Below are 23,451 nucleotides of genomic sequence, written 5' to 3' on the forward strand. Positions count from 1 at the left end.
GAGGATGCTATCAAAGTCATAGTAGCGGAGGGCAGAATGCAGCAGAAGCATTCAGAACTTTGAACGCGTGGGTGACTTATTTTTTTTTTCTGATTCATTCAGCTTTTACTTCGATTGTTTACTCATTTCTGCAGAAATAATTCGGGATGTCTGCCTGACGCCAAGGACTGTGTTAGGTTCCAGAAACTTCCTAGTCTGTCATCAAGTGGGCCCTATGGTCGATAAACAGCACTACCAAATTAGTCTCACCTTTTGGGGCTGCCAACTTGCTGGGGAATGAGACAAAAACTAGAAAACAAGGCCATCACGCTGGGACCCAAAGCAAGTTGGAGGTGGTCACATTAAAAAAATGGAGGCAGCTTTCAATTGGCTGGTCATAGAAGGCTTCTCTGGAGGGGACAGTACAACCTCTTCAGTATGAACTCTTGGAACATGGGAAAGTAACTTCTATTATTTAAAAAAAATTACTGCATCTTGAGGAAGAGAGACGGGGATATGCTATGACACATGTGGAGGTCAGAGGACAACTTGTGGGAGTTGGCTCTCCTCTATCATGTTGGTCTCAGGAATTGAACTGAGGTAATTGAACTTGGTAGCAAGAACCTTTACCCACTGAGCCATCCCTTATTCCCCTTCTCTTTCAGTTTGCTTTGCTTTCGAGACTGAGGCCAAGTAGTCCTGGCTCACGTGACACCTAAAACTTGAAGTGGTCACCTGCCTCAGCTGCCAAGGGCTGGAGTTATAGACATGTGTTCATGCCAAACCAGAAAAGTAGCTTTTGCCCATGTAGAGTATTACTTTGGATTCAAAGTTTGTTTTTCAAAGTTAATAAATTTTGAAAAATAATTCTTCCTAATCTTATTCCAGAGGCAAAACTAACATATGTCTTTTTAATGATATTATGTTGGAAAATTTTTCATATGCTCTGTCTTTGAAAATATATATTTTCATCCTCTTAAAATGTTTCACCAGTCAGGCTTCACTGTTTTAAACTTAGGATTTCAGTTGGTGTTGTGAGGAGGCTGCTTGTTTGTTTCCCTGCCAACCGGCAGCTCAGACCCGAAATAATCACACAGAAACTATATTATTTAAATCATTGCTTGGCCCATTAGCTCTAGCTTCTTATTGGCTAGCTTTTCCATCTTAATTTAGCCCATTTCTATTAACCTGTGTATCGCCATGTGGCTGTGGCTTCCCTGAAAGATTTCAACCAGCGTCTGGCTCTGGTGGGGCTCCATAGCTTCTTTCAACTCTGCCTACTTTCTCCCAGCATTCAGTTTAGTTTTTCCCCACCTACCTAAGTTATGCCTTAACAGTTTCTTTATTCACCAGTGGTATACAGAGGGGAATCCCATGTCGAGTTGGTCACAAATCTAAATAATTTTCCCCATTGTATATGTTTTTAGTTTTGAGGCAGGATCCCATGGCCTCAAACTCCTTGTGTAGCCAGCCGGTAATGACCTTGAATTCCAGATTCTCTGGCTTTAGCCTCTCAACTACTGAGATGATAGGTGTGTACCTGGCCCTTCCATCATATCTTTTAACTTAGAATTACATCTCTAAATTGTGACTCCAATTGGCTGAAGTTTTCACACATTTTTTAAAATTTAAAGTTTTTTATTCATACCTATGTATGAATACTACTATTGATTCTGTAATTTCTTTAAAATTCCTTTTAAAAAAATGCCTATAGCTTAATTCTGGCTAAAGGGTTGCTAGAACCTTCAGTGGAGTTTCTGGGGTTACAGCCTACCGTGATATCTGAGATCCTGTTGATACTTCCGAGTGAGTGGAGCAGGCTGACTCCTCACCTGGGATCTGCATTTCCCAGCATCACCTTTGCTTTGAACGCTCCTTCAAGGAAGCAGGTGACGACCTGGATTCTAGTTTCACTTTACTTCCTATTCCTCTGCTCACTAGAAGGGTGTGCAGCTTCTTTCTGCTCAGTCTGTCCTTTAGATTAGATAGATCATTATCTTTAAAGATACCCATGGTCCCTTCACTTATTTCTTGGGACTACACATTTACGGAGCTTAAAATACTACTTATTTGAATTCTATGTATCTCTGTACTTCACTGACTATAAATCGTAGTTTCGAAGGTCATTCCATAAGAAAGAGCACGTAGCTAAGGGAGAGGAGCTTTTCAGAAGAATTTTTTTCTTTCATTATTTATTTGGGGAGTGTTTACTATGACTCTTTTTTCCCCCTATTTACTGTTTTGTTTCACAGTTGACTAGCACATTGCTGTGCTGCAGACTGTTCTTTTTTTCCTATCCTCTACCCTCGTCCTCAAATCTTTAATGAATATTCTCTATGAACAAAGGAGTAGACTACCCACTTCTGAACACCTCGCACGGCCCTGTTCTTGTGGAACTGCATCTCGACTGTAATAACAGAGAAGAGGTGCAGTACCCTGTTCTGAGGTAGCACAGAATGGGGTGTATGTGGGGAAGGAGACGGAAACAGATGTCCTAAGCACCATGAAGAGCACTTTGAGAAGCAAAGGGAAGGCCCTGTGAGTTAGAAAGGCGATTTCTTTGGACGTAGCATTGTCAGTACTGCCTTAACGCGTATTAAAGGAGAAGAAAGGATTGGAGAGATCGAGAAGAAAATCAGGGTTGGGACCAGATCATGCAAGACCATGGCTGCTATGCTGCGGGCCACTGGATGGGTGCAGCCATCCCTCCTAGAAATGTCTCAATGAACACACAGTCAGAATAACCTAGAACTGAGACCCAAGCTTTGATTTTTGTTACTATGTCAACTTAAAAAAAAAATCCAGTAAAGAGTTTTTTTTTTTTTTTTTTTTTTTTTGGTCTGGTTTGAAATGAACTGTCCAATCTTGGTACCTCCATCTGTCCTTGGTAAAATTTAGCCTGTCAGAGAGAACACTGTTGTCTTGAGTCTCATCAGTAGCCTATACCAAGCTTTCTTTTTTGGGCCACCAAACATCTCCTAAATCATGACACAGAGACTTCTTATTAGTTATGAATGCTTGGCCTATCTTAGGCCCATTTCTGGCTAGCTGTTTTAACTTAAGTCAACCTGTTTCTTTGTATCTACCTTTTGCCTTGGGGCTTTTAACTTTTCTTTCCTTCTGTATATCTTCCTTTCACTGTTTCTCATGTCTGCTTAGCTGGCAGCTGCCAGGCTTCTTGCCCCAGGCATGTCACCCTTTTTCTCCTCGTTTTCTTTCCTCTCCTTTTTGTTCTCCCAAGCTTAATTTCTCCTCCTATTTATTCTCCCTGCCCGCCAGCCTTACCTATCCCTCTTCTCCTAGCTATTGGACATTCAGCTCTTTATTAGACCAATCGGCTACCTTAAGCGGCCAAGGCGAAACAAATGCAACACATCTTTACATAATTAAACACATACCCTTACATCATTAAACACATGCAGCATAAAGAAATGAAACACACCTTTACACGCTGAAAGTAATATTCTACAGCATAAACAAATGTAACACATTTTTATACAGTTAAAGTAATATTCCACAGCATACAGAAATAAAACACATCTTTACACAATTAAAATAATATTCCCTAACAGTAGCCTATTGCCTGAGCCAGTGGGTATTCCTGCCTGTATTACGTTCAGTCCCTTCAGAAGCAAAAGATACAGAGAACATGGCCTACTGGTTAAAAAAATAAGCAAAGAATTCACTGATTTGTGCAAATAGGTGGTTGCCTAGAGATTATGAAAGAACACTTAAGACTGGAGTTAAAGTATCCTTGGTGAAGTAGTGTCATATCTGGGCAGCTGAGGACATGCTAAGGTGTCTGCATCCACATCTGGGCAGCTGAGGACATGTTAAGGTGTCTGCGTCCACATCTGGGCAGCTGAGGACATGCTAAGGTGTCTGCGTCCACATCTGGGCAGCTGAGGACATGCTAAGGTGTCTGCGTCCACATCTGGGCAGCTGAGGACATGCTAAGGTGTCTGCATCCACATCTGGGCAGCTGAGGACATGCTAAAGTATCTGTGTCCATTTCAGGCTGATTTTTTGGTGCTATTTCTGGCCCCAGCCTTTCAAGTACAAAGGGAGTCTACGTGCCAGCCTGGCTGCTCCTCTGAAGAATCCATAGTTCCATCTTTTGTCTCCCAGGCCTCAAATTTAATAGCACGCTCACAACCTTAAAATCGATTGGAAGCAAACAAACAAACTCAATGTTCATATGCTTTTCAAAAACAAGAGGTGCTTTAATGCTGTTTCTCATTCTCAAAGTATCCCCCTGTCCTAAGTGCACAGTGACACACACACACACACACACACACACACACACCACATGCACACACACACACACAGAGAGAGAGAGCACTCATCAATATCACACTCCTACTACACAAATAAAAGAATACCAGCTATAACTGCAGTAGAATACAATTAGTTAAATTTTAGGTTCTAGAGACTGCTGCAGGTAGTTCCCAAAGTTCATGATGCTGAAGCAGGAGGATCACTTAATCTCAGGGGTTGAATAGCAGTGAGAACCTGCCTTGAACATGCAAACATGCATGCAGCAAACCATACAGGCTTTGAAGAGCCACACTCTGTCTCCCTGTTACTTCCCCATCTGCCCCTTCCCCATATGGGTATTCAGAACTTAGAGACCTGGTTCTGAAGAGATGCCTCCATGGCTAAGGCTGTCAGCTGCTTTCCCAGAAGACATGGCTTTGGTTTTCATCACTCAGTCAGGAAACTAGCTTCAGTTTCCAGGGATCTGGTGTTCTCTTCTGGTTGCTGTGGGTGCTATACTCAAAGGCATAAAAGCTGCAGTACACATACACACACACACACACACACACACACACACACAGAGAGAGAGAGAGAGAGAGGGAGAGAGAGAGAGACAGAGAGAGAGAGACAGAGACAGAGAGAGAGACAGAGAGAGAGACAGAGAGAGAGAGAGAGAGAGAATAGTATTGGAGAAGAGCAATCACCACCATTAGAGACCTTAGAAGGTCCCAGTTAGAAGGACCTTAGAAGGATCTTACTTCTGAAGAAGAAAGAAAACAAATCGGTAGCTATGACTCTTAGGTGGGATATTATTCTAGATCTGTAAGGATAGGCCACCTGAACTCCCAAGTGAATTAGAAAACTATACATGCCCTCTAAAGTGGGTGATAATTAAATCTCTTGAGAAAGGGAGGGTCGCTGGGAAACTGAGGCCTAGACAGATTAAGCAGCTGCCTCAGAGCCATGAAGAAAGGCCGAAATGCATGAATCTGAGAGAAAGCTGAGCATGATTCTGCCTGCATTGATATCCCTCAACCCCGTTTCTCCTTAGGACCTTTAGCACAGGTGTCTGGGGTAAGAGGGATGTTATAAGAGGCTCGAAGAAATAGTGACACTGTACTGAGAATATCCTTTGTTGTAGGAGTTCGCTTGCTTGTTCCCGGCTGCTCAGCCCCGAAATAACCACTCAGAAACTGTATTAATTAAATCACTCCTTGGCCTATTCGCTCTAGCTTCTTATTGACTAGCTCTTACTTCTTAATTTAACCCATTCCTATTAATCTGTGTATCGCTACATGGTTGTGGCTTACCGGGAAGGTTCTGTTCAGTGTCTATCTCTGGCGGGGCTACATGGCTTCTCTCTGACTCTGCCTTCTCTCTCTCTCTCTCTCTCTCTCTCTCTCTCTCTCTCTCTCTCTCTCTCCCTCTCCCTCCCTCTCTCTCTCTCTCCCTCCCTCCTTCCCTCCCTCTCTCTCTCTCTCTCTCTCTCTCTCTCTCTATATATATATATATATATATATATATACACATATATTCCATCCTGGCTGTGTTCTATTAAGCCATTGGCCAAAAGAAGCTTCTTTATTAACCAATAAAAGCAACACATACACAGAAGGATTGCCCACGCCAATCTTTGACTTGTATTAACTTGATAACTTAATTAGTAATTAATTTCATACTTTATTAGTGCTTCATGCTGGATGGATAGATGGATGGGTGGATGAATAGGTGGGGGATGGATGGATGGGTGGGTGGGTGGGTGGGTAGGTGGGTGTGTGGATGAATGAATGGATGGGTTAGTGGGTGGGTAGATGGATGGATGGGTGAGTGGGTGGGTGAATAGGTAGATGGATGGATGGATGGGTTTGTGGGTTGGTGGATGGATGGGTGGGTAGATAGGTGGGTGGATGGATGGGTGGGTGGGTGGATGGATAATAGGAATGCAAGAAATCTACAGGGAAGGAAAAGTATAAATTACTCTTCTTGTGAGATTCCAGGAATTCTGCCTTTTATTTGGACTTTGTTGTTGTTGTTGTTGTTGTTGTTGTTGTTGTTGCTATTACCTTTATTATGTGCTTCCAGGTGAAGAAAAATTTTCCAAGGGTTCTGCTGCTCATGCTTTTGCTTGCTTATTTTTGTCAAATGATGCCTATCTAGTATAGCAGGCTCACTGAAGTTACCACAAGTAAGAAGGGGAGGAACAGCTGACCTATGAGGCATGGCTAGTCCTTTAAACTCTGAGGCTTGGGCAGGGTGCTTTAGGAGACTTGCTGTGACACCAGCTGTGTTCTAAGTGCTGAAGGGTGTTCAGTGGCTTCACATGAACAAAACGGGCAAACAGCTAATAGTAAGGCTAACAGCTCCATCATGTCTAGACTTTAAAAGGTAATTATCTAAACACTGTCTTTTCCTTCTGTGCCTAAGTGGAGTGGATTTTCCCATCCATGGAGAGAGGCTGAAGTCTAGAATCACAGGCTGGGAGTTAGTTAAACTGTTGTAAAAACAAATTTTTTTTTTCTTACACAAAAATGCTTCTTTTAGGGGCCTTTAAAAATACTACTCCAAACTCCCGGTTACTTTTAGTCAGTAAAGACCAAGGCATAGGGGAGAGTTGAGCCCCTCTGTAGCAGAAACAGATCGTCACTGAACTTTGAAGGTCTTGTAGAAGTTTGCTCACAAGTCACATAGCTGTGTTCATAAGCATCATTTTGCCTCATTTGTTTCCCGGAAATAAGGGGAACAGACTCTGTCTTTGTCACCTACGTTTTCTAAGAACAGTAATTGATCTACTGAGATGTAGCTGCTGGAATTTTTGCACAGGATTTTAGCTGGTCTGTGGTGAGAAGTTTGCCTGAGGGTTAGGAAGCCAGGTCAAGGCCGGGCGCGAGGTGAGAGCAGCCTTCCTTCCAAGCTTGCTTTCTTCTCAGGCTGTCCAGCTGGAATTTATTTTCTCTTCTTCGCCCCGAACTTTGCTCTAATTATTCTTTCCCCTACAGTCCCCTGGTGTTGAAACCAAGTTTTAACTTAGAGAGTGTGTTTTTTCAATCGTTCTTGTTACATTCTGGGAAACACATCCCTTCCCACCTTCTGGTTTGTACAAAAGAAATAGTCCCAGAGCTGTATTAAAGAGCCTGATAGGAGCGTGGTCTTTTCACTTTCTATCAGGTCTTTAGACTCAGTAACCTTCTTTCCAGTGTTTGCATCGGGGGCCTTGACCTTGAGTTGTCAGTTAAGTCTGAGACACAGCAAATTCAAGAGGTGAAATGTGTAGGCAAATTAGGCAGCTCCTGAGGTTGTTCTTAAGGTGGGAGTTCCATAAACCAAGTGACTGCAGCAAGGTGGCCTTTGGGTAGGGGTATTGCCCCTTGGTAGAACACTGTCCCAACATGCAGAAGGCCCTGGGTTCAAGCCTAGGTCACACCAATGTCTCTTTTAAGTCTGGTCTATAAGAAACAAAATATTATGTATTCTGTCCTAACTGGTAGTTTTTTGTTGTGTTTTATTTTGTTGTTTTAATGTGATAATTGGATATAGATATATGGCAGATAGCTAAGTTGCTATTATTGCTGAGACCTAACTTATTTTGTTTTTTTTTTAATTTTTTTTTTTTTGTGTGTGTCTGTATGTCTGGTAACCATTTTCTGGGACTCCCATATGGCTCTGGTTAGTCTCCCTCATATTCCCACCACTTCTGCTCCCCACCCTTTCCCCACATATACAAAATGGATTTTATTGATTCATTAAATTCTGGGAAACATATCCAGTACCACTCTGGATTCAAATGGGATTTTTTTTCTTTTTGTCGAAGGAATAGTGTGCTTAATTCTGGCCTTACCTGTCTAATTTACATGTATCTGTGTTATATGTTGAACCGTAAGAAAAACCTACAGGGGGAAGAACCATGTCCTGCTAACGGCTAATAGCCTGTCTCTTCTTTTGACTTGCTCAAATTGAGAACTGCCGCCCGTGGCAAACATAATGGAAAACTACATTTTTAATGCTCTCACACATGCTCACTCCCTTCAAGAGAAGAAAGTGGCTAGCTGTCTCTAGAAGTAAAATTTCCCAAAGTATCCAGATTGATGTGGATTCAGAAAGGGGGGCTGTGGCCTGTGGACTTAGATTAGAGACGGAATGAGGTTAGCCAGGGGTGGTGAATGATGGCGCAGCACTGGACCTGAACAGTTGAAAGAAACTAGATCCACAAGTCCCACCCTTCTCCTGGCCAAACTTTGGGTCTCAGAGAACATTTGCTTTAATTACCCAGGAACGTCTGAGCAGCCTCAACTTTCATAATGTTTGTATTTAATGGGACGATGCACATTGAAGATCACTAATAGACGATGTTGGGTAATCGGAGGACTTTGAAGTTGCTTCTTAAGTTCTTTCACTTGGGGTATTTTTCAGAACTCACTCTTTTACTCTGTTTCCTCGATCTGATGAGATACACTCTCTCTTTCTGTTACAATTCATTCAAGTTCACATTTTATTTTGAAACTTACTTAGGTTCACCCAGTCATTTGGCGTTGAACTGAGGCATGAGGAAGAAAATGAAAAACTTTTTTTTTAAAAAAAAATGCTGGAGCCGGGCGGTGGTAGCGCACGCCTTTAATCCCAGCACTCGGGAGGCAGAGGCAGGCGGATCTCTGAGTTCGAGGCCAGCCTGGTCTACAAGAGCTAGTTCCAGGACAGGCTCTAGAAACTACAGAGAAACCCTGTCTTGAAAAACCAAAAAAAAATGTTTGGAGTAGGAGCAACTATTTCTTTAACAGACACTTGAGAATCACCTCTCTCCCAGGTTTGTCTAAGTAGTGAATGATCCAGTTCTCCAGGCACAGCGCAGAATGGGGAGTAAACAGCTCTGTGGAGCAAGGGCATGGCCATCCTTGAGTGGGGGATGGTGCCATGCCTTCGTCAATCAGAACTCAGCCCTGAGAAACCTGGAGTCACATGAGTTTGCTTGTAAAATACATCAGTAAATGCTTGAACAATAGGTTGGCTCAACCTGTATTATTTTGTCTAAAGCAGCCAAATTAGTTGAAAGCTGGGAATCCAGGTTCAGCTCACAAAACTGCAGTGAGTTCGAGGCTCAGCTAAGCAGGACCCTTTTTCTCGCCCACTTACGTGAGTGTTAGCAACACTCAGATCCTGGTATGTTTTCTAAGGATCATCAGTTTCCTGACAGGAAGCATCTGTGCTGCATGGGTCTCTCCACTTGGAATCTTACAATATGGCATATTGTTTCATATGCTTTGAAAGAAGGAAGTCAACAACTCTTGGAACATAATCATGGAGAAGACAAGTCCTAACTTTTGCTGTGTTCTGTTCATTGGGAGCAAGAAACTAAACTCAGCCCACACTCCAGGGGATGGGATTTTGGAAAAAAAGATGGGAGACTGAGGGATTAATGGAAGTCTGTTGGGAACGTTGAGAACGATGGCAGAAGCTATCCATGTCAAGCATGGTGCTGGTCACACTTGCTGTGTCTAGATGGGTAGACTGTTAGTAGCCTGAGGTGTGAATAGCACGTTTTCAATGTTAAATACCACATTTATAAGAACTCACTCGGCGGCTAGGAATGTGGTCTCTAATAGGTGCCTCATTGACTAAATGCTGAGCCAAGTTCGCTTGAGCACCAAGAGACCAAGGGAATGAGGCTTCAGGAATGCTTAAACTTGGGGCTTCTGAGATCGTGAATGAAGTAGGGACCCTCATTGCCCTATTAGTGTTGTATTCTGAAGTCAAAAGACCAGAGAATCTCAGCTAGTATTTCATTAGGCATCTCAGTGTTTTGACTGGTACTTTGCCTATGGACAGGTTCATGAACTAGTGGCTAAGATGGCAGAACGGAAGGATTTGTTTTAGTGGGTTCCTCTGTCCCTACTCCCAACTTCCCAACTCCCAAAAAAATGTACATATGACTGTTTATAATTTGTATCTATAAAGTTATAGAGAGACTTTGACTAAAGTAAGGTTAGTGGTGGTTGTTACAAAATAATTTTTTTCTGGAATTTGAGGCCTTGGCATTAGTTAGTTCCCTTCCCGACAGAGTCCTGGCAGAATGGAGGTTTTCAATCTTTCACTTCTACCAATGGCTCTATCTTTTGCTTATTAATCATCTCAAGAGGATTTGATTTCTGCGTTGACTTGTGGGAATCTTACATATTTTAATTAATGTCATTTGTGGTTTCAGTGCTCTCCCTCTGCCATCTGTTTCCTATGACAAGTAAAACACTATTTACAAATTGCCTAGTATCTTCCAAGGCTACTAACGGCTAACCATCTATATTTAAAACAGAATTAATGTCTCTACCCTCTGGAAGCCAAGGAGTACAGGTGGCAGAAATCACAAATTTAACATAGAGTAAACTGCAATCTCACTTTTTTTTAAAAACAAAATTCAGTAAGTAAAGGAAGTTTTGGTAATGTGTGGGATATATTTTTATATTATATTTTGGTTTTGTGTGTCAGTGCAAAAACATAAGGAAGTCAGGTGACTAGGGCCTAGTAAAGGTCACATCATAGGTTGGTGTTGTGAGTCACCTTTTGGGGATAACTTCTGCCACAGTCCAGCCATGATGGGTTCGTACATTCCAGGGTAGGGACATGAGGATTAGAAATGTTAGGTAGGAGGAACAGAGGTAAGAAAGAAGCACAGAGACATAGGGTAGTACCGGGAGAGCAACTCAACGAATACTCGATGTTGAATTCCACCCACATTTCTTTTTTTTTTTTTTTTTTTTTTTTTTTTTTTTGGTTTTTCGAGACAGGGTTTCTCTGTGGCTTTGAAGCCTGTCCTGGAACTAGCCTGTAGACCAGGCTGGTCTCAAACTCACAGAGATCCGCCTGCCTCTGCCTCCCGAGTGCTGGGATTAAAGGCGTGCGCCACCTTCGCCCGGCCCCACATTTATTTTCCATACACTCTTATACCCCAATACAAACGTGGGGGAGAAGGCAACACACTGCTTTAACATGATACAAAGAACAACCAGAAGCAGTTACTTGCTCCGATACTTGAGACATTGAGCCATTGATTCCTGAGCAAAGCATTTGATATTTGGGGCAGTGAACACATCCTATTAAGTATCTGCAGGCAGCCAATTCCTAAGTCAAACCTCCTATTTCAAAAGAAGGAGCAGAAGTATGCCTGAATTCTCTGACCATTGGTTAGGGGGGAGCAGATCTACCTGTATGGACCATCTTAATGTCCAAACACCAAGTAACCACATCCTAGGTCAGGATATCTTGTTTTGTAGCCATACCTGTTATCAACTTTGAAAGAGCAAAACTAAGGTAAAATTCTGTGACTTTCAGACAAGGTGGTATAGAGAGTTCCAGAGAGCTGTGATTATATTCCATGGTCTGGGTAGGCCTAGAGATCATGGGGTTGGGCTACTGTAGTTTACACATGAATTTACAAACTATGTCATGTATGAATATCATTTGTCCACAAATGTCCCAAAGGATTGGAGGAAAATAGTCAGTCAGCATCATAAAAGGTCAGGCCTGTCACTATTGCAGCTTTCTGGGTGATAGGTGACTGAGTGATAAGGGGGGCTGTTGAGAATAAGCCTTTTAGTTCCCATCTTACGGAAGTACGCTGAATATCTTTAATTCACAGGAGAATGCTGTTTATACAATAGCTAAGGCTCACATCTCGTTTGTGAGCTGGTAAGTTTTCTTATAGGTCACCATTTGCTTTCGTTTAGTTTTTCTTGATGTTGGGGTTTAGTTTTCCCCAATAAAAATCTGAAAAACCGCCATGAAATAAAAAAAAGACTCCCACAAAAAGTTACCTTTGATATTACTTTGAACCTGCTCATCTTGAAGCGTCACATGGAAGTCAGTCATTTGCATATGACACTCAAGCTCAGAGAGTTCGAGGGACTTTCATCTCCGCTCAGAAGAGCGCCATGTGCCGGTGGCACCTCTCCCACGACCTTGTGATGACTGAGACCCCATGGGCTCTGTAATGAGCTGGAGTCACCTGTGTGCAGTGTATTTGTAGTGTGTTCATTTGCTACATATGAGTTCCACAGGAAGGACACCATTTCCGGGATCAAACCACGGAGTGTAAAATATTGTGCCCTAAATAACACACTCGTTACTGTTCATGTCAGTAGGGGGAGTCTTCCCAACTTTGATTTAATGAGAGCCTACAGCAAAGCCAGCTGTTCCCATGTCTTAACTGCTTGTCGGGGAGACCCGGAGAGACGCAGAGGGCCAAAAGCATCTTTCCTCTGTAGTCTGTCTTCAAATTAAGAGTTTCAACAGGTGTTGAATAGTGGCAGTGGAGAACCTTTAGTAGCCTACGTCCCATAGCGCTTGAACGTGGAGAATCGGCAGGAGATCCGCAGGGATCCGTAACTCCGTAAATAAGGAAGTTCATGCAGAAGAACTTCGGAGCTTGACTCCTCTCTCCTCATATGGAGCACTGTTTCTGATCTCGTCGTGAAGAGCAAGACGAAGATAGACGAGAGGAGGCATGTGCACTGCCGGCTGCCTCTCTGTCATTTTCAGCATTACCCAAACTCATTTTAAGCCATGTGCCTTTTGATTGATGTCAGCTGCTTTTCTGAACAAAGAAACCACTTGAAGCAAAGTCCGCGGGGAGGAAAGTATGTGGCCCTCATTTCTGCGATTTTTGTCATTTCTAGAGGGCGTTGGTAAACGCATGTGGTCGTGGAGGATCTGGCCACCCTTCAGAATCCTTCTGACACTGCTTTGTGAGTGCCAAGAGGAGATACTCTGAAAAACTAGGGAAAGTCGGAGATCTTGTCTTGAAGAGGGGAAGAAAGTCTCTTCCTCAGATGATTTATAACTGGAAACATGTTGTCGTGTTTTAGCAAACTCACTTTATTAATTCCATCCTTCTCTGCGGAAAATTAAAAGAAGATCGATGTGCCCGCTGCAGCCCGTCCCCTCTCAATAGCAGATTGTGCTTACAATAGCATGGTGGAGTCGAGGGGCTGGCTTAGTCAGAGAGAAAGCGCAGCCAAATTCTGAGTAAAACCTCTAATTGAATTACCTGCCGAGCACTGACAGACAAGCTTTCAGGACAGACAAAGCTCTGCTTTCCCCAGCAGAAGTGGGTCATGTTGAAGTCGGCCTCGTAACTGTCTGTTACTGGTTTCGACAGCGCTCCTCGCTGTGGCGCTTTATTGGGCCCTCTTTCTCCCGGTTGAGGAGGAGGTTGTTCCTGGAGCAGGAGAGTTCAGGCATTATCCTCCCGATTTAGAGAAAATTGATAGCAGACCAAGTTGAAGGGAAGTGCCTTTGAAATAGAAGCCCTGAGCATTTTTCTTTAGATTACCACATTCCTGCATGATTCTTCCTTTATTGTACTGGAAAGAGAAGAAGGGAGCGTGGAAGTCACCTCTCTCTAGCATTTGTCTTAGGCTGAAAAGTATTATTTGTTTTAGCTTCGGGACAAGAATTAGAGCATGTCCTGAAAGAGTACACGTAGACCGTTTGTTTGCAGGTGAAAAACGAGGAATAATGAGTCCTTGTTCTCTCCTCTTTCTCTTGCCCTGTCTCCCTGTCTTCCCCGCAGCCTCTGCAATCCCAGACAATGGAAGAAGGTCCTGCCTAAAGCTCAAAGTCTTCGTGAGACCCACAAGTAAGTTCCTAGAATGAGTCCAGAGGGCCCCTTCACTGCGCATGCTTTATCCTGTGGTCTGGTTCACAGCGGTAAAATTTTATTTTATTCTTTTATTTTGTTTACTGTTGGATCTTGTGTGGTATCTGTTTTGTATTTCCACATCCATGTTTTAGTTTTCCATCGTATTATTTCCTCATCATTCTTCACGATGCTTTTTTAAATTTTGTTTATAAAAGTTCACAGCAGTTGCTAACTTGTTGCTTCTTAGACTGTTGTACATGCACAGCAAATGGGAACGCTGTTGGCATGTGGATACGTGCCATTGATTGCAAAAAACAATCTCTACATTAATACAAAAGGAAGCAATAGAGAGAAAGAAAAAAGAAAAGAAAGAAATGGGAGTTTGAGGGTGTCTTCACTAACATATTTGGCTGTTATCTCTATTTTTGTTATAGATAGCTGTATGAAAACTATAGGTGTTCATGATCGTGTTTTCGATGTTAACGACAAAGTAGAAAATTCATTAGAACCAGCAGGTTAGTATGCTTAGAGAATCTCTCCTTAACCAACGCATCTACCTCTGCACGCTTCCGTACTGTTTTTCCTTTCTCCCTCTCTGCATGTGTGCATGCTCCAGTCGTTTCTGCTTTTGCCCATTGCTAGCGGCTTGCTAATATTACTTATCTCCTTCCTCATTCCTCCAGTATCTTTGTGTAGTGCATGCTAGATAGAATGCAACTTTTCTTTCTTGGACGTGGGTCTCACTTGACACAGTATTCTAATATAGAAACCCTACCAGACTACTAAAACCTCCCTCCCTTTTGCCGCATCCTCAGGGTGTGTCGGTGGATCACGGTGATAAAGGCCAGTTTCCTCACAAGACAGAAAACATTTCTATTGTACCTGTTTATGAAACTTTCTCTTTTTTAAAAAAAAATCATATCTAAATCTGTGGATAAAAGTAGTAAAAAAACCACTGCATAAAAATACTGCCTGGTCTACAAGAGCTAGTTCCAGGACAGGCTCCAAAGCTACAGAGAAACCCTGTCTCAAAAACCAAAAAAAAAAAAAAAAAAACACTGACTCAGCATCTTTAGTTCTCTCTAGAAATGTATGTGCATCAATGAAACTGATCTAAAACATCGTATTTCATTTCAGCATTATCTATCCTGTTATTAATAGCAGTTGGCCTGGAGACATCCAGTTGTGCTGCCGCCCCAAACTCACATACCCGCTGCCACCACAAATGCACACAGCTGCTCCTTGAGCCAGCAGCCGTCCTAGAGTACTCAGACAAAAGAAGTTTTAAAGACAGTTTTGTTTTTTTTTTTTTTGCTTCTACTACTGATGTTCATACTCAACTTCCCCATCAGTGTGAGAAAAGGAAAGACTGCAAGAATATTCATGCAAGCACTTTCAGTGCAGCCTGCCATAGGTCGTTTAAACTGGGATAAACCTTCTCTTTGCTCATCCATCTCATCTGGTCGTTGACCGTGACCAGATCCACTGTGACGGGGAGCAGGCCTCTAACCTTACCCTGTGGAGGCCCCTGTCTCGCTTCAGTTCATCCACCTACGTGGTGGATCTTCACAGTGCTCTTTATCCATCTCCCATGAACACCTTAGAGCTAAAGAGAAATAAAATCATTTCCCCCTCACAAAGAAATCTGAGCCCCCCTCATGTAAGCGATAGGGTTTCTGCTTGATTTTATTTATCTATCTATCTATCTATTTATTTATATTTATAGTAGGACTGATCTTTCTTACGGTTCTAGGAACTAAAGGGCTTTACAGTCTGCTTCATCCTCTGAGTGTTGTCATAGGGATAACGACGACTGAGCCTTAGGGAGCGGTACCCTGTGTAAGTGCTGTGCCTCCAGACCAACAAGGCTTTAGCGCTCTAGCTGCCAGGAAGAGTTAGGGGTTTCCCAAGCACTCCCGTCTTTTCTAAGGCAGCCATCTCACCCAGAGCGCAAAAGGGAGGTGTACTAGAGCTTTCTGAGGCCTTAGTGGCTCCCCAGGGATCGGTTCACCACTCTAGAAAGTAGCAAGAAGTGAGTGCTGACGTGGAGGTATTTTAATTTTAATTGTGTCTCAAAAAACTGGACGCATTAGCGTGGCTTTTCAAGGTACCAGACTTGAAGCTTGAGGACATGACTACCATAGGGGCACGTTAAACAGGAGCTTTTTCAAAACCACAGAGCCTACATCCTTCTTCCCATGGCCGCGGACGCCAGCCCAAGCCACTCAGCTTGTCAGACTCCATATCCTTAGCTCCCATTGTCAGGATCATAGAAGAGAATCTAGAGGGATAGACGACTAGAGGTATCGACGTTCAGAAAAAAAAAGTTACTTCCCCTAGCTTCTCAAATAAGTCATGAGTAGAATGACCCACAGGTTAGGCCTGTTACGAACTTGCTCAGGACGAGAATTTTGATGTGCATTTCCCACGATCTTATTTTCTAGGCAAAGTCGATCGCCTCTCTAGCGAGGACCAGCACCTCTAGAGACATAAGAGATTTCATGGGTGTATTTTTTTTGGTTGTTTTGTTTTATTTTCTGGTGATGAAGAAGAACACTGGGGACTATTCTGTTACTGAGAAAATCACCTTTGGACTCGAATAATGAGAGAATGGAAATATTAAGAAGCTCTCCTACATAGGCATATGTCGGGGTCTCTAAGAGACAAGCGCTTCCTCATACAGAACTTGAAATTCGTAGTGGCCCCAAATCCATGAACATATTACCAATAGAAGTTTGGAAAGTTTAGCAGAGTGTAGTTTTGTGTGTGTGTTTGTGTGTGTGTGTGTTTGTGTGTGTGTGTGTGTGTGTGTGTGTGGAGAGATTGCTGGCAGGCGTCCTCACTAATGTGATAAGAGGGGTTGAGCCACAGTGCCTGGCAGTATGAATGTGGTAACAGAGTTGAGTGTTTCTCTTTATTTCCTAGAGAATTTAGTCGGTCCCACTTGGCGCTTTTCGCCGCTGTGGCAACTGTTGGATTTAACCAGCGTTCTCCTTTCGCCAGCCCTAGATACAGGCTCTGGAGACGCAGGGAGCCTGAACGCATCCTACCGCATGCTCTCAGCCGCGTGTACTAATTCACCTGTCTGTGGAATGCATTCGTCTTCTGTTGTTTGCTTGCGCACTCTGCCTGCCAGTTTCCTATCTGTAGGGACCCAGGGTGATCTCAGGGCAGACATATGTCACGTTACATGCTCCGAAGTATCGTTAGTGTTCGCAGTTAACCACCGAACCCCCGGTGTGGTGGGATCCTGTAACTAAGAGGCAACACTCCATTTGGCTTCTGCAGAGGAGCTTTCTCTTCCACCAAGCCACACTCACTATTGCAAGTATACGTAATCTCTCACATGTAGGTTTAGTTTCCATTCGGGTAGATTTCCCTCAGGAGTTTCAACTCAGAATTCTGAATTTCCCCCCAAATTATCTAAATGGTCTCCAGCTTCTCATTAACTGCCATGGGTAAGGGGTATGGGTGGGGGTGATGGTGCATAGAATTTCCCATCAACGACTATTTTAATCAAAGCACAACATGTAGAACCCTGACTCGTGAACATCATGGTATAGGAACAAAAGCATGCAGTGGGCTTTCTCATTCGAGAGAAACTTAGGAAAACATGACTCTCCCCTGTAAGATAAAGTACCCTTACTAAGACATATATGGTAGGTGAATACATGGGAGGTTATTAGGACATGTATGGTAGGTGAATACATGGGAGGTTATTAGGACATGTATGGTAGGTGAATACATGGGAGGTTATTAGGACATGTATGGTAGGTGAATACACGGGAGGTTATTAGCACATCTATGGTAGGTGAATACATGGGAGGTTATAAGCACATCTATGGTAGGTGATTACATGGGAGGTTATTAGGACATGTATGGTAGGTGAATACATGGGAGGTTATTAGGACATGTATGGTAGGTGAATACACGGGAGGTTAAAATAACAGACAACACAGCTCACAGAAGGGCTAACTGTACAGGTTATCTATGATGCAGCACTTGAAAGGTGCATCCAAATTTAGGCTTAGAAGAAAACCGCAGCCTTCCTTCTTGTTAAAGTCAGGTATTCTGCAAGGTTCTTTCCCTGTGCCTTGTACTGAGTGAGCCTGGGCTGGTGGATAACCTTTGCTGAGCCTCTGGCAGGAGAGGGAAGCAGGGAAGCCCTGTTCTGCATACTTGCCCCAAGTTCAGAAATGCAGCTTGGGTATCTTGTAACAATAGGTTGTTCCCAAGCTTCACAAGGTGAAAGACTGAGTAATGTGTTATTGAGAAAAGGGTGGAGAAGAACCCCAGTAGGTGATGTAATTTCAGGTGTATAAATATAAGTGATGTTTCAAAATGAGCTGTGGAATCCTCGGGGTTTATGGTTCTTTTATAATTAAGCCTGAAGTGCTCCATTGTTTTGATTGACACCATATTGGTGCTCTTAAGAATGTGATTTGGATTTTAATTTCAGGGCTATTAAGGGCCTTTACTTCTGCCTCCTGTTAACTACAGATTTAATTAATGCATTAGCAAGGCTGAAAAGAGCAAAGAAAAGACGAGAGCCCACGCGTACTTGGCTACACTGTGTGGGATTTGCCTCTCCGTTCTTGCTTCCTAACCTTCTCTAGTCTCCTAAGCTGAAAGCAATCTATCCAGGTTTGCTAAAGTCCGGGAAAGGAGGACAAATTAAACAAAGGACTTCAGGGGCTCCTAGATGAAGACCTGCCGAAATAAGAGTCCACCAGGGCAGAAGACTTAATTCTGAGAAGGCATGTTTCTTAGTTCACATGGGATGTGAATGAGATGAACAGAAACTTCCAAAAAGTGTGAACAAAAAAAAAAAAAAAGGATTTCCCTTCAGGATAGATAATAGAATGTGTGACTCTTTCCTGTAAGAAGAAAAAAAAGTACCCTTAATAATGACATGTGTGGTAGGTGACCTTACATGAGGTTAAAATAATGGACAATTAATCTACTAAGAGACACCACGTAGGTCAGTGAGGGCTGTTAGGGACTGTCTTATGGGGTCTACATAATTGAGAACAATTACTGAAGTCTCACTTGTTACTCTTCTCTCTGATTAACCAGTCAGCGAATCCCGAGGAGCAATTCTTGTGTTCCCATGGGAAGTCCCCCTGATGCTGAAATGAAATCTGCTCAGAGGCCAACTGTCAGCTCCAGAAACATGTCCAGAGGTCATCTGGGCTAAAAGCATAAGCTCGGCCAGATGGGAGGAAGGAGATGGGCCACATTAGAGAATAGCATGGCTCATGGGCAAGCCTCCAATCTATCTTTGGGCACTAATTACTGCAAAGTTCCCATTTCGAAGTTAAGCCTGTTAATCATGCAGATCAGGGAGGCGATCCAAAGTCAGAGGCAGCCTCGTAGAACACTTTATAGCTAAATAAAAGAAGCTTAACTCACTTAATCCATTTTATTTAGAGGAAAATTTGCATCCACACTGATAATTTATGTGCCAAGCTTCAGCCTGATAAAAATAAGAATAGTCAAGTTCAAGTAATTTAATCTGGGAGATGCAGGGCCTGTAATGGAAATAGCACCGTAATTGATTCCTAATTGTAGGCAGCCCAGTGGGCACAGGATTTCTGATGTTTACTGGGTATTATATATAGTTTATTTAAAATACTGTTGTTTTGGCACTTGATTTTTCACATTCAAAAGTACACGTAGGCACCGAACAACCCAACATTCACCACTAATCCTGTGAAATGCCTAAAACACAGAAAATGAGCAGCTCTGTCTGCGTAACCACTAATAGGCCCACATAACTCTTTCCCCCTTCCCTCCCCATATGTGGCTTTCCTCCCCGCAGGATTGCGGACTTAGAGGTCCCTTTCCTATCTCAAGTTTGGTCCAAAGTGCATCCGACCGATAGCAAATCAAAGTAGCTTATGCAGCAACTATTACACTGTATGCACAGTTTCTCCCTCGGTTTTAAGAGAGAGTATAAATACTGTGAAGGAAGTCCAATCTTCCCTGCCTCTCCTTTGTTTGCTGTAAATAATGAGTGATTATGCAGACATGAAAGTCAATGGTGGCACAGGGTTCATTACCCTACTTTGCAGAGGGTGGCGAGGTCTGTTAACAGCGGGCTGCTGTGAGGGAGTTATTAAGGATGTGAAATCTCATTGGAATGTGTGCTTTCTGTTTGAACAGATGACACCGTACATGAGTCAGCCGAGCCATCCCGCGGTGAGAACGCGGCACAGACACCAAGGATACCCAGCCGCCTTTTGGCAATCCTACTGTTCCTCCTGGCGATGCTTTTGACATTATAGCACAGCCTCCTCTCGTCACCTGTCACAGTAAACATCAGGGTCTTGGGACACCAGAGATCCGCCTAACTGCTCATCCCAAGAAGGGACTTGTTATTGGTTTTTTGGCAGATGTCAGATTTTTTTTTGTTTTGTTTTTGTTTTCTTTCCTTCAGCCTGATTTCTAAGCAACAACCTGGGGTTGTTGGAGGCTAAACTCGTCGCTGCCCTCCTTCACCCTACCCCATCCCCAGCCCTGGTCCTTGACTTCTCTCACCCCTTCCAAATTAAATGGACTCCAGATGAAAATGCCAAATCGTTGTAGCGACACCAGTGGGTTCTCCTCTCGAACTCACCTCTGTAAGCTCAGGGTGTCAACGGTATGCAGACAAGGAAGGAGCGTGGCCAGGCCGAGAGGGTATCTCTCTCCTATCCAGTACTTAACGCCTTCTCATTCAGGACAGTAAGGTGGTTGTGTGGAGCGTGATGTTGGCGTGTCAGGTCTGGAGGGGCGGAATAAAGAGTAGACATACAATTACACCATATCCTCTAGGAGTGTAGAAATGAGCAGGCTTCTCCAAGGTTCAGATACTAGTTTTTGTTTTATCAAATAGGACTGTCTTAAAGCGTTCTTGCCAGCCAAACTTGTGCTGTGCCCAAGAAGCTTTTTTCTCCCGGAAGGAGTGTTGGATGCAGGGATGGTAATGCAGAAGATGTGTATATTGAGAAAACGATCTATTGCTGGCGGTGTGAGTGCCTCTAACTTTTTAGTGACACTGGGCAGTGCACACCTGATTTTTTTTTCCTTTGAATACAGATCACCATGGTGCTACAACTTTTCTTTTTCTTTTTAGGAGCTCAAAGAGGCATTTTTATGAATAAAGTGACCTTCCCCGAGGCTGACAAGCCAGGGTTGATGAATAGAGAGTAGAATACCTTTGGCTGCCCCTCTGGGGACAACACGTACAAGGAAAGGAAGTCTGTGGCCCGAGGAGATGCGATTTGGCTTTGCTGGAGCTCCAGTGTGCTGTGGCCTTTCCCCAACCCCCACCCCGATGCCCACGTTCTGCTCCATGCTCCGTGTTCACAGGGGACTCAGACACAAACCCCTGTCACCAGGAGAGTCAGTCAGCACTACTTGGGAGGGCTAAAGGGAAATTTGGAATAAAAATTCCAAAGTTTGGAATAAAAATTCAAGTGTTGATTTTCTATTCTTTCCCTTTCTGACACAGCCTAAAGCGTAGGGGGAACACGTGTTTATCTGTGCGGGATAGACAAGATGGAGTCCCAAAGACTTTGACAAAATATTTTTTTAAAAATCCACTAGAATAGAAAATACATTATTTAGATATACTTTATGCTGAGAGTGAGTATATATGCTTGTCCTATTTAAACTTGTGAGAAAAGGTGGTATCCCTTGATACATTTAGAAACATGGGAGGGGGGCGGGGTATCTTGTTTCTAGTAGGGTTGGGGCAGAAGGAGAATGAACACAGGATGACCCTGCTCAAAGAACCTTAGCATGGCCAAGGGGATGGTCCCCGCTGATTACCAGGAAACACAAAGCTACGGGGGTTTCTCCTGGCGGGGTGTCCATGAGCTTTCAACCCCAAAGCCTAGCCAGGGAAAAGTGTCAGCCCAGTGAAAAGGTGGTCTAACCTTGTTCTGCCATCGCACGACATCAATAGAAGCCATGCCTTTGTAAACAAGCAAGTCAGTAAATGCAATGATCATGTCATGTGGAAAATTGAAAGCATTCCAGGAAAGGAAGGAATTTTTTATATAATCGTTTTTAAGATGTATATGTAAAAAAAAAAAGAGTTCACATTCTAGATGAACTTCGTGAAATCGGAAATTGCTTAGAATCGTGAGTAGTTTCAAATTAGAAGAACATGTGAATGGAAGGCAGCTGGGAACATACTGCACCCTAGAGAGTTCACACACGTTGGAATGTGAGCCGGGCTTACCTGGTCCCTTTGGAGTGGAGTCAACTGGAATCTGCTCTTGCTTGAACCATGTGCGTGCAGTTGCCGGCCTCAAAGACTGTCAGTCTTCTTCCTCCTACATCTGAGACTTCTCCGGAGTGGGAGAGTCTCATCATAGAAGGCACCCACCATTTCACTGAAGCCAGACTTCAAAGCATTGGATTTACCTTGATTTATAGGCTCGACACTCTCAGTAATATCCAGATATATTCTTTTTCTTAATAGTTACAGGTTTGTGGGTTAGTGGGATTTCAGTCAGGGGACAAAAAAAGAAATCCCTTCTAAGATGGATCGATAGAACCAAAATAATTCTGCATGTACTACAGTCAAGGGAACAAAGTGATCCTGTAATAATTCCAGTTAGTCCTAACGACGTTAGCAGTTCTAATGTCATTTTAGAAAAGGTGAATTCTGTGCTGCTTCTAGCATTTGTCTCTAACAAATGATGAAATAATTACCCATGGCCCTCTCTGCCATTGTCGTTCTTTTTTCACTGTGCAATTAGGACCCTTTTACTTCACAGTCATGCCACCGCAGATTAAGGTTTTTTGGTTTTAAAGCAGAACTCTCCACACCAGTAGACAATATGCTTTCCTACCTGTAAGTAACATAATCATAGCTAATACCTTCGTGTGGAGTTCTCGAGACAGTTGGTGTCAGGCCGTTTTTATCTTGTCCGAAAAAAAGAAAAAAAAAAAAACGCTGGTGGCCTTTTGTGGTGTTGTTACAGTCCTCTGTGGGCTTAGGATGTCGGTGCATCTTGGTAGTGGGTTTAATTTTAAAAACAATTCAAAAGCATGAAGGGAAGCCCTGGAGCGCCCCTTCAGCCCCAGTTGGTCAAACCCCAGCGACCTTTGCCCCTGGTTGCCAAGGGCTTTGCAACATGAAGCAGGGAATAAAGATCTGGCTGTTTAGTGGATACTGTGTATCCTTTAATAGACCAGGTAGCAGTCCGTGTTAGTTTTAGACTATTGTTTTGTACTGTACTTTCTTGGGTGGCAGAGGAAAGAAAAGTTAAAATGTTAAAAAAAAATGCGTTCTTTAATTCTGTATTATTAGCAACCTCTGTTGTATATAGTGTTTGATAATAAAGTATTAATTTGATTCTTATGTCTTTTGTAACTGAGAACAGTAGACTTTCAGGATACAAAACATGCATTGAGGCTTTGAAAACATCCAATGTATACATGGCTGAGAAGTCACACGTGACTGGAACACTGCTCCATGCTGGACTCGCGTGGTCATTGCCCACTCAATCTTACAGCTCCATCATCTTGGGACCAGAAAAAAAAAAAAAAAAAAAAAAAAAAAAACAGGACTGCTTCGATTCATACTTTGTCCTCAG

General features: G+C 43.1%; 1 protein-coding gene across 2 annotated transcripts in view; it reads left to right on the top strand.

Annotated features, from left to right (window-relative positions):
* The window catches only part of Efna5 (ephrin A5), a 284,113-nt gene extending 260,903 nt beyond the window's left edge, over positions 1 to 23,210 (top strand). Inside the window, exons 3-5 of one of the 2 annotated variants that reach the window (XM_038338811.2) lie at positions 13,790 to 13,855; positions 14,293 to 14,373; positions 20,024 to 23,210. In XM_038338811.2, coding sequence (XP_038194739.1) covers positions 13,790 to 13,855; positions 14,293 to 14,373; positions 20,024 to 20,145 — 269 coding nt within the window. In that variant the 3' untranslated portion in view covers positions 20,146 to 23,210. The remainder of the gene's footprint in view (positions 1 to 13,789; positions 13,856 to 14,292; positions 14,374 to 20,023) is intronic. The other variant, XM_038338812.2, reaches the window with a different exon arrangement.
* Positions 23,211 to 23,451: the final 241 nt, after the last annotated feature.

Source organism: Arvicola amphibius, chromosome 8 (assembly GCF_903992535.2).
Source record: "Arvicola amphibius chromosome 8, mArvAmp1.2, whole genome shotgun sequence".
NCBI classification, from domain to species: Eukaryota; Metazoa; Chordata; class Mammalia; order Rodentia; family Cricetidae; genus Arvicola; species Arvicola amphibius.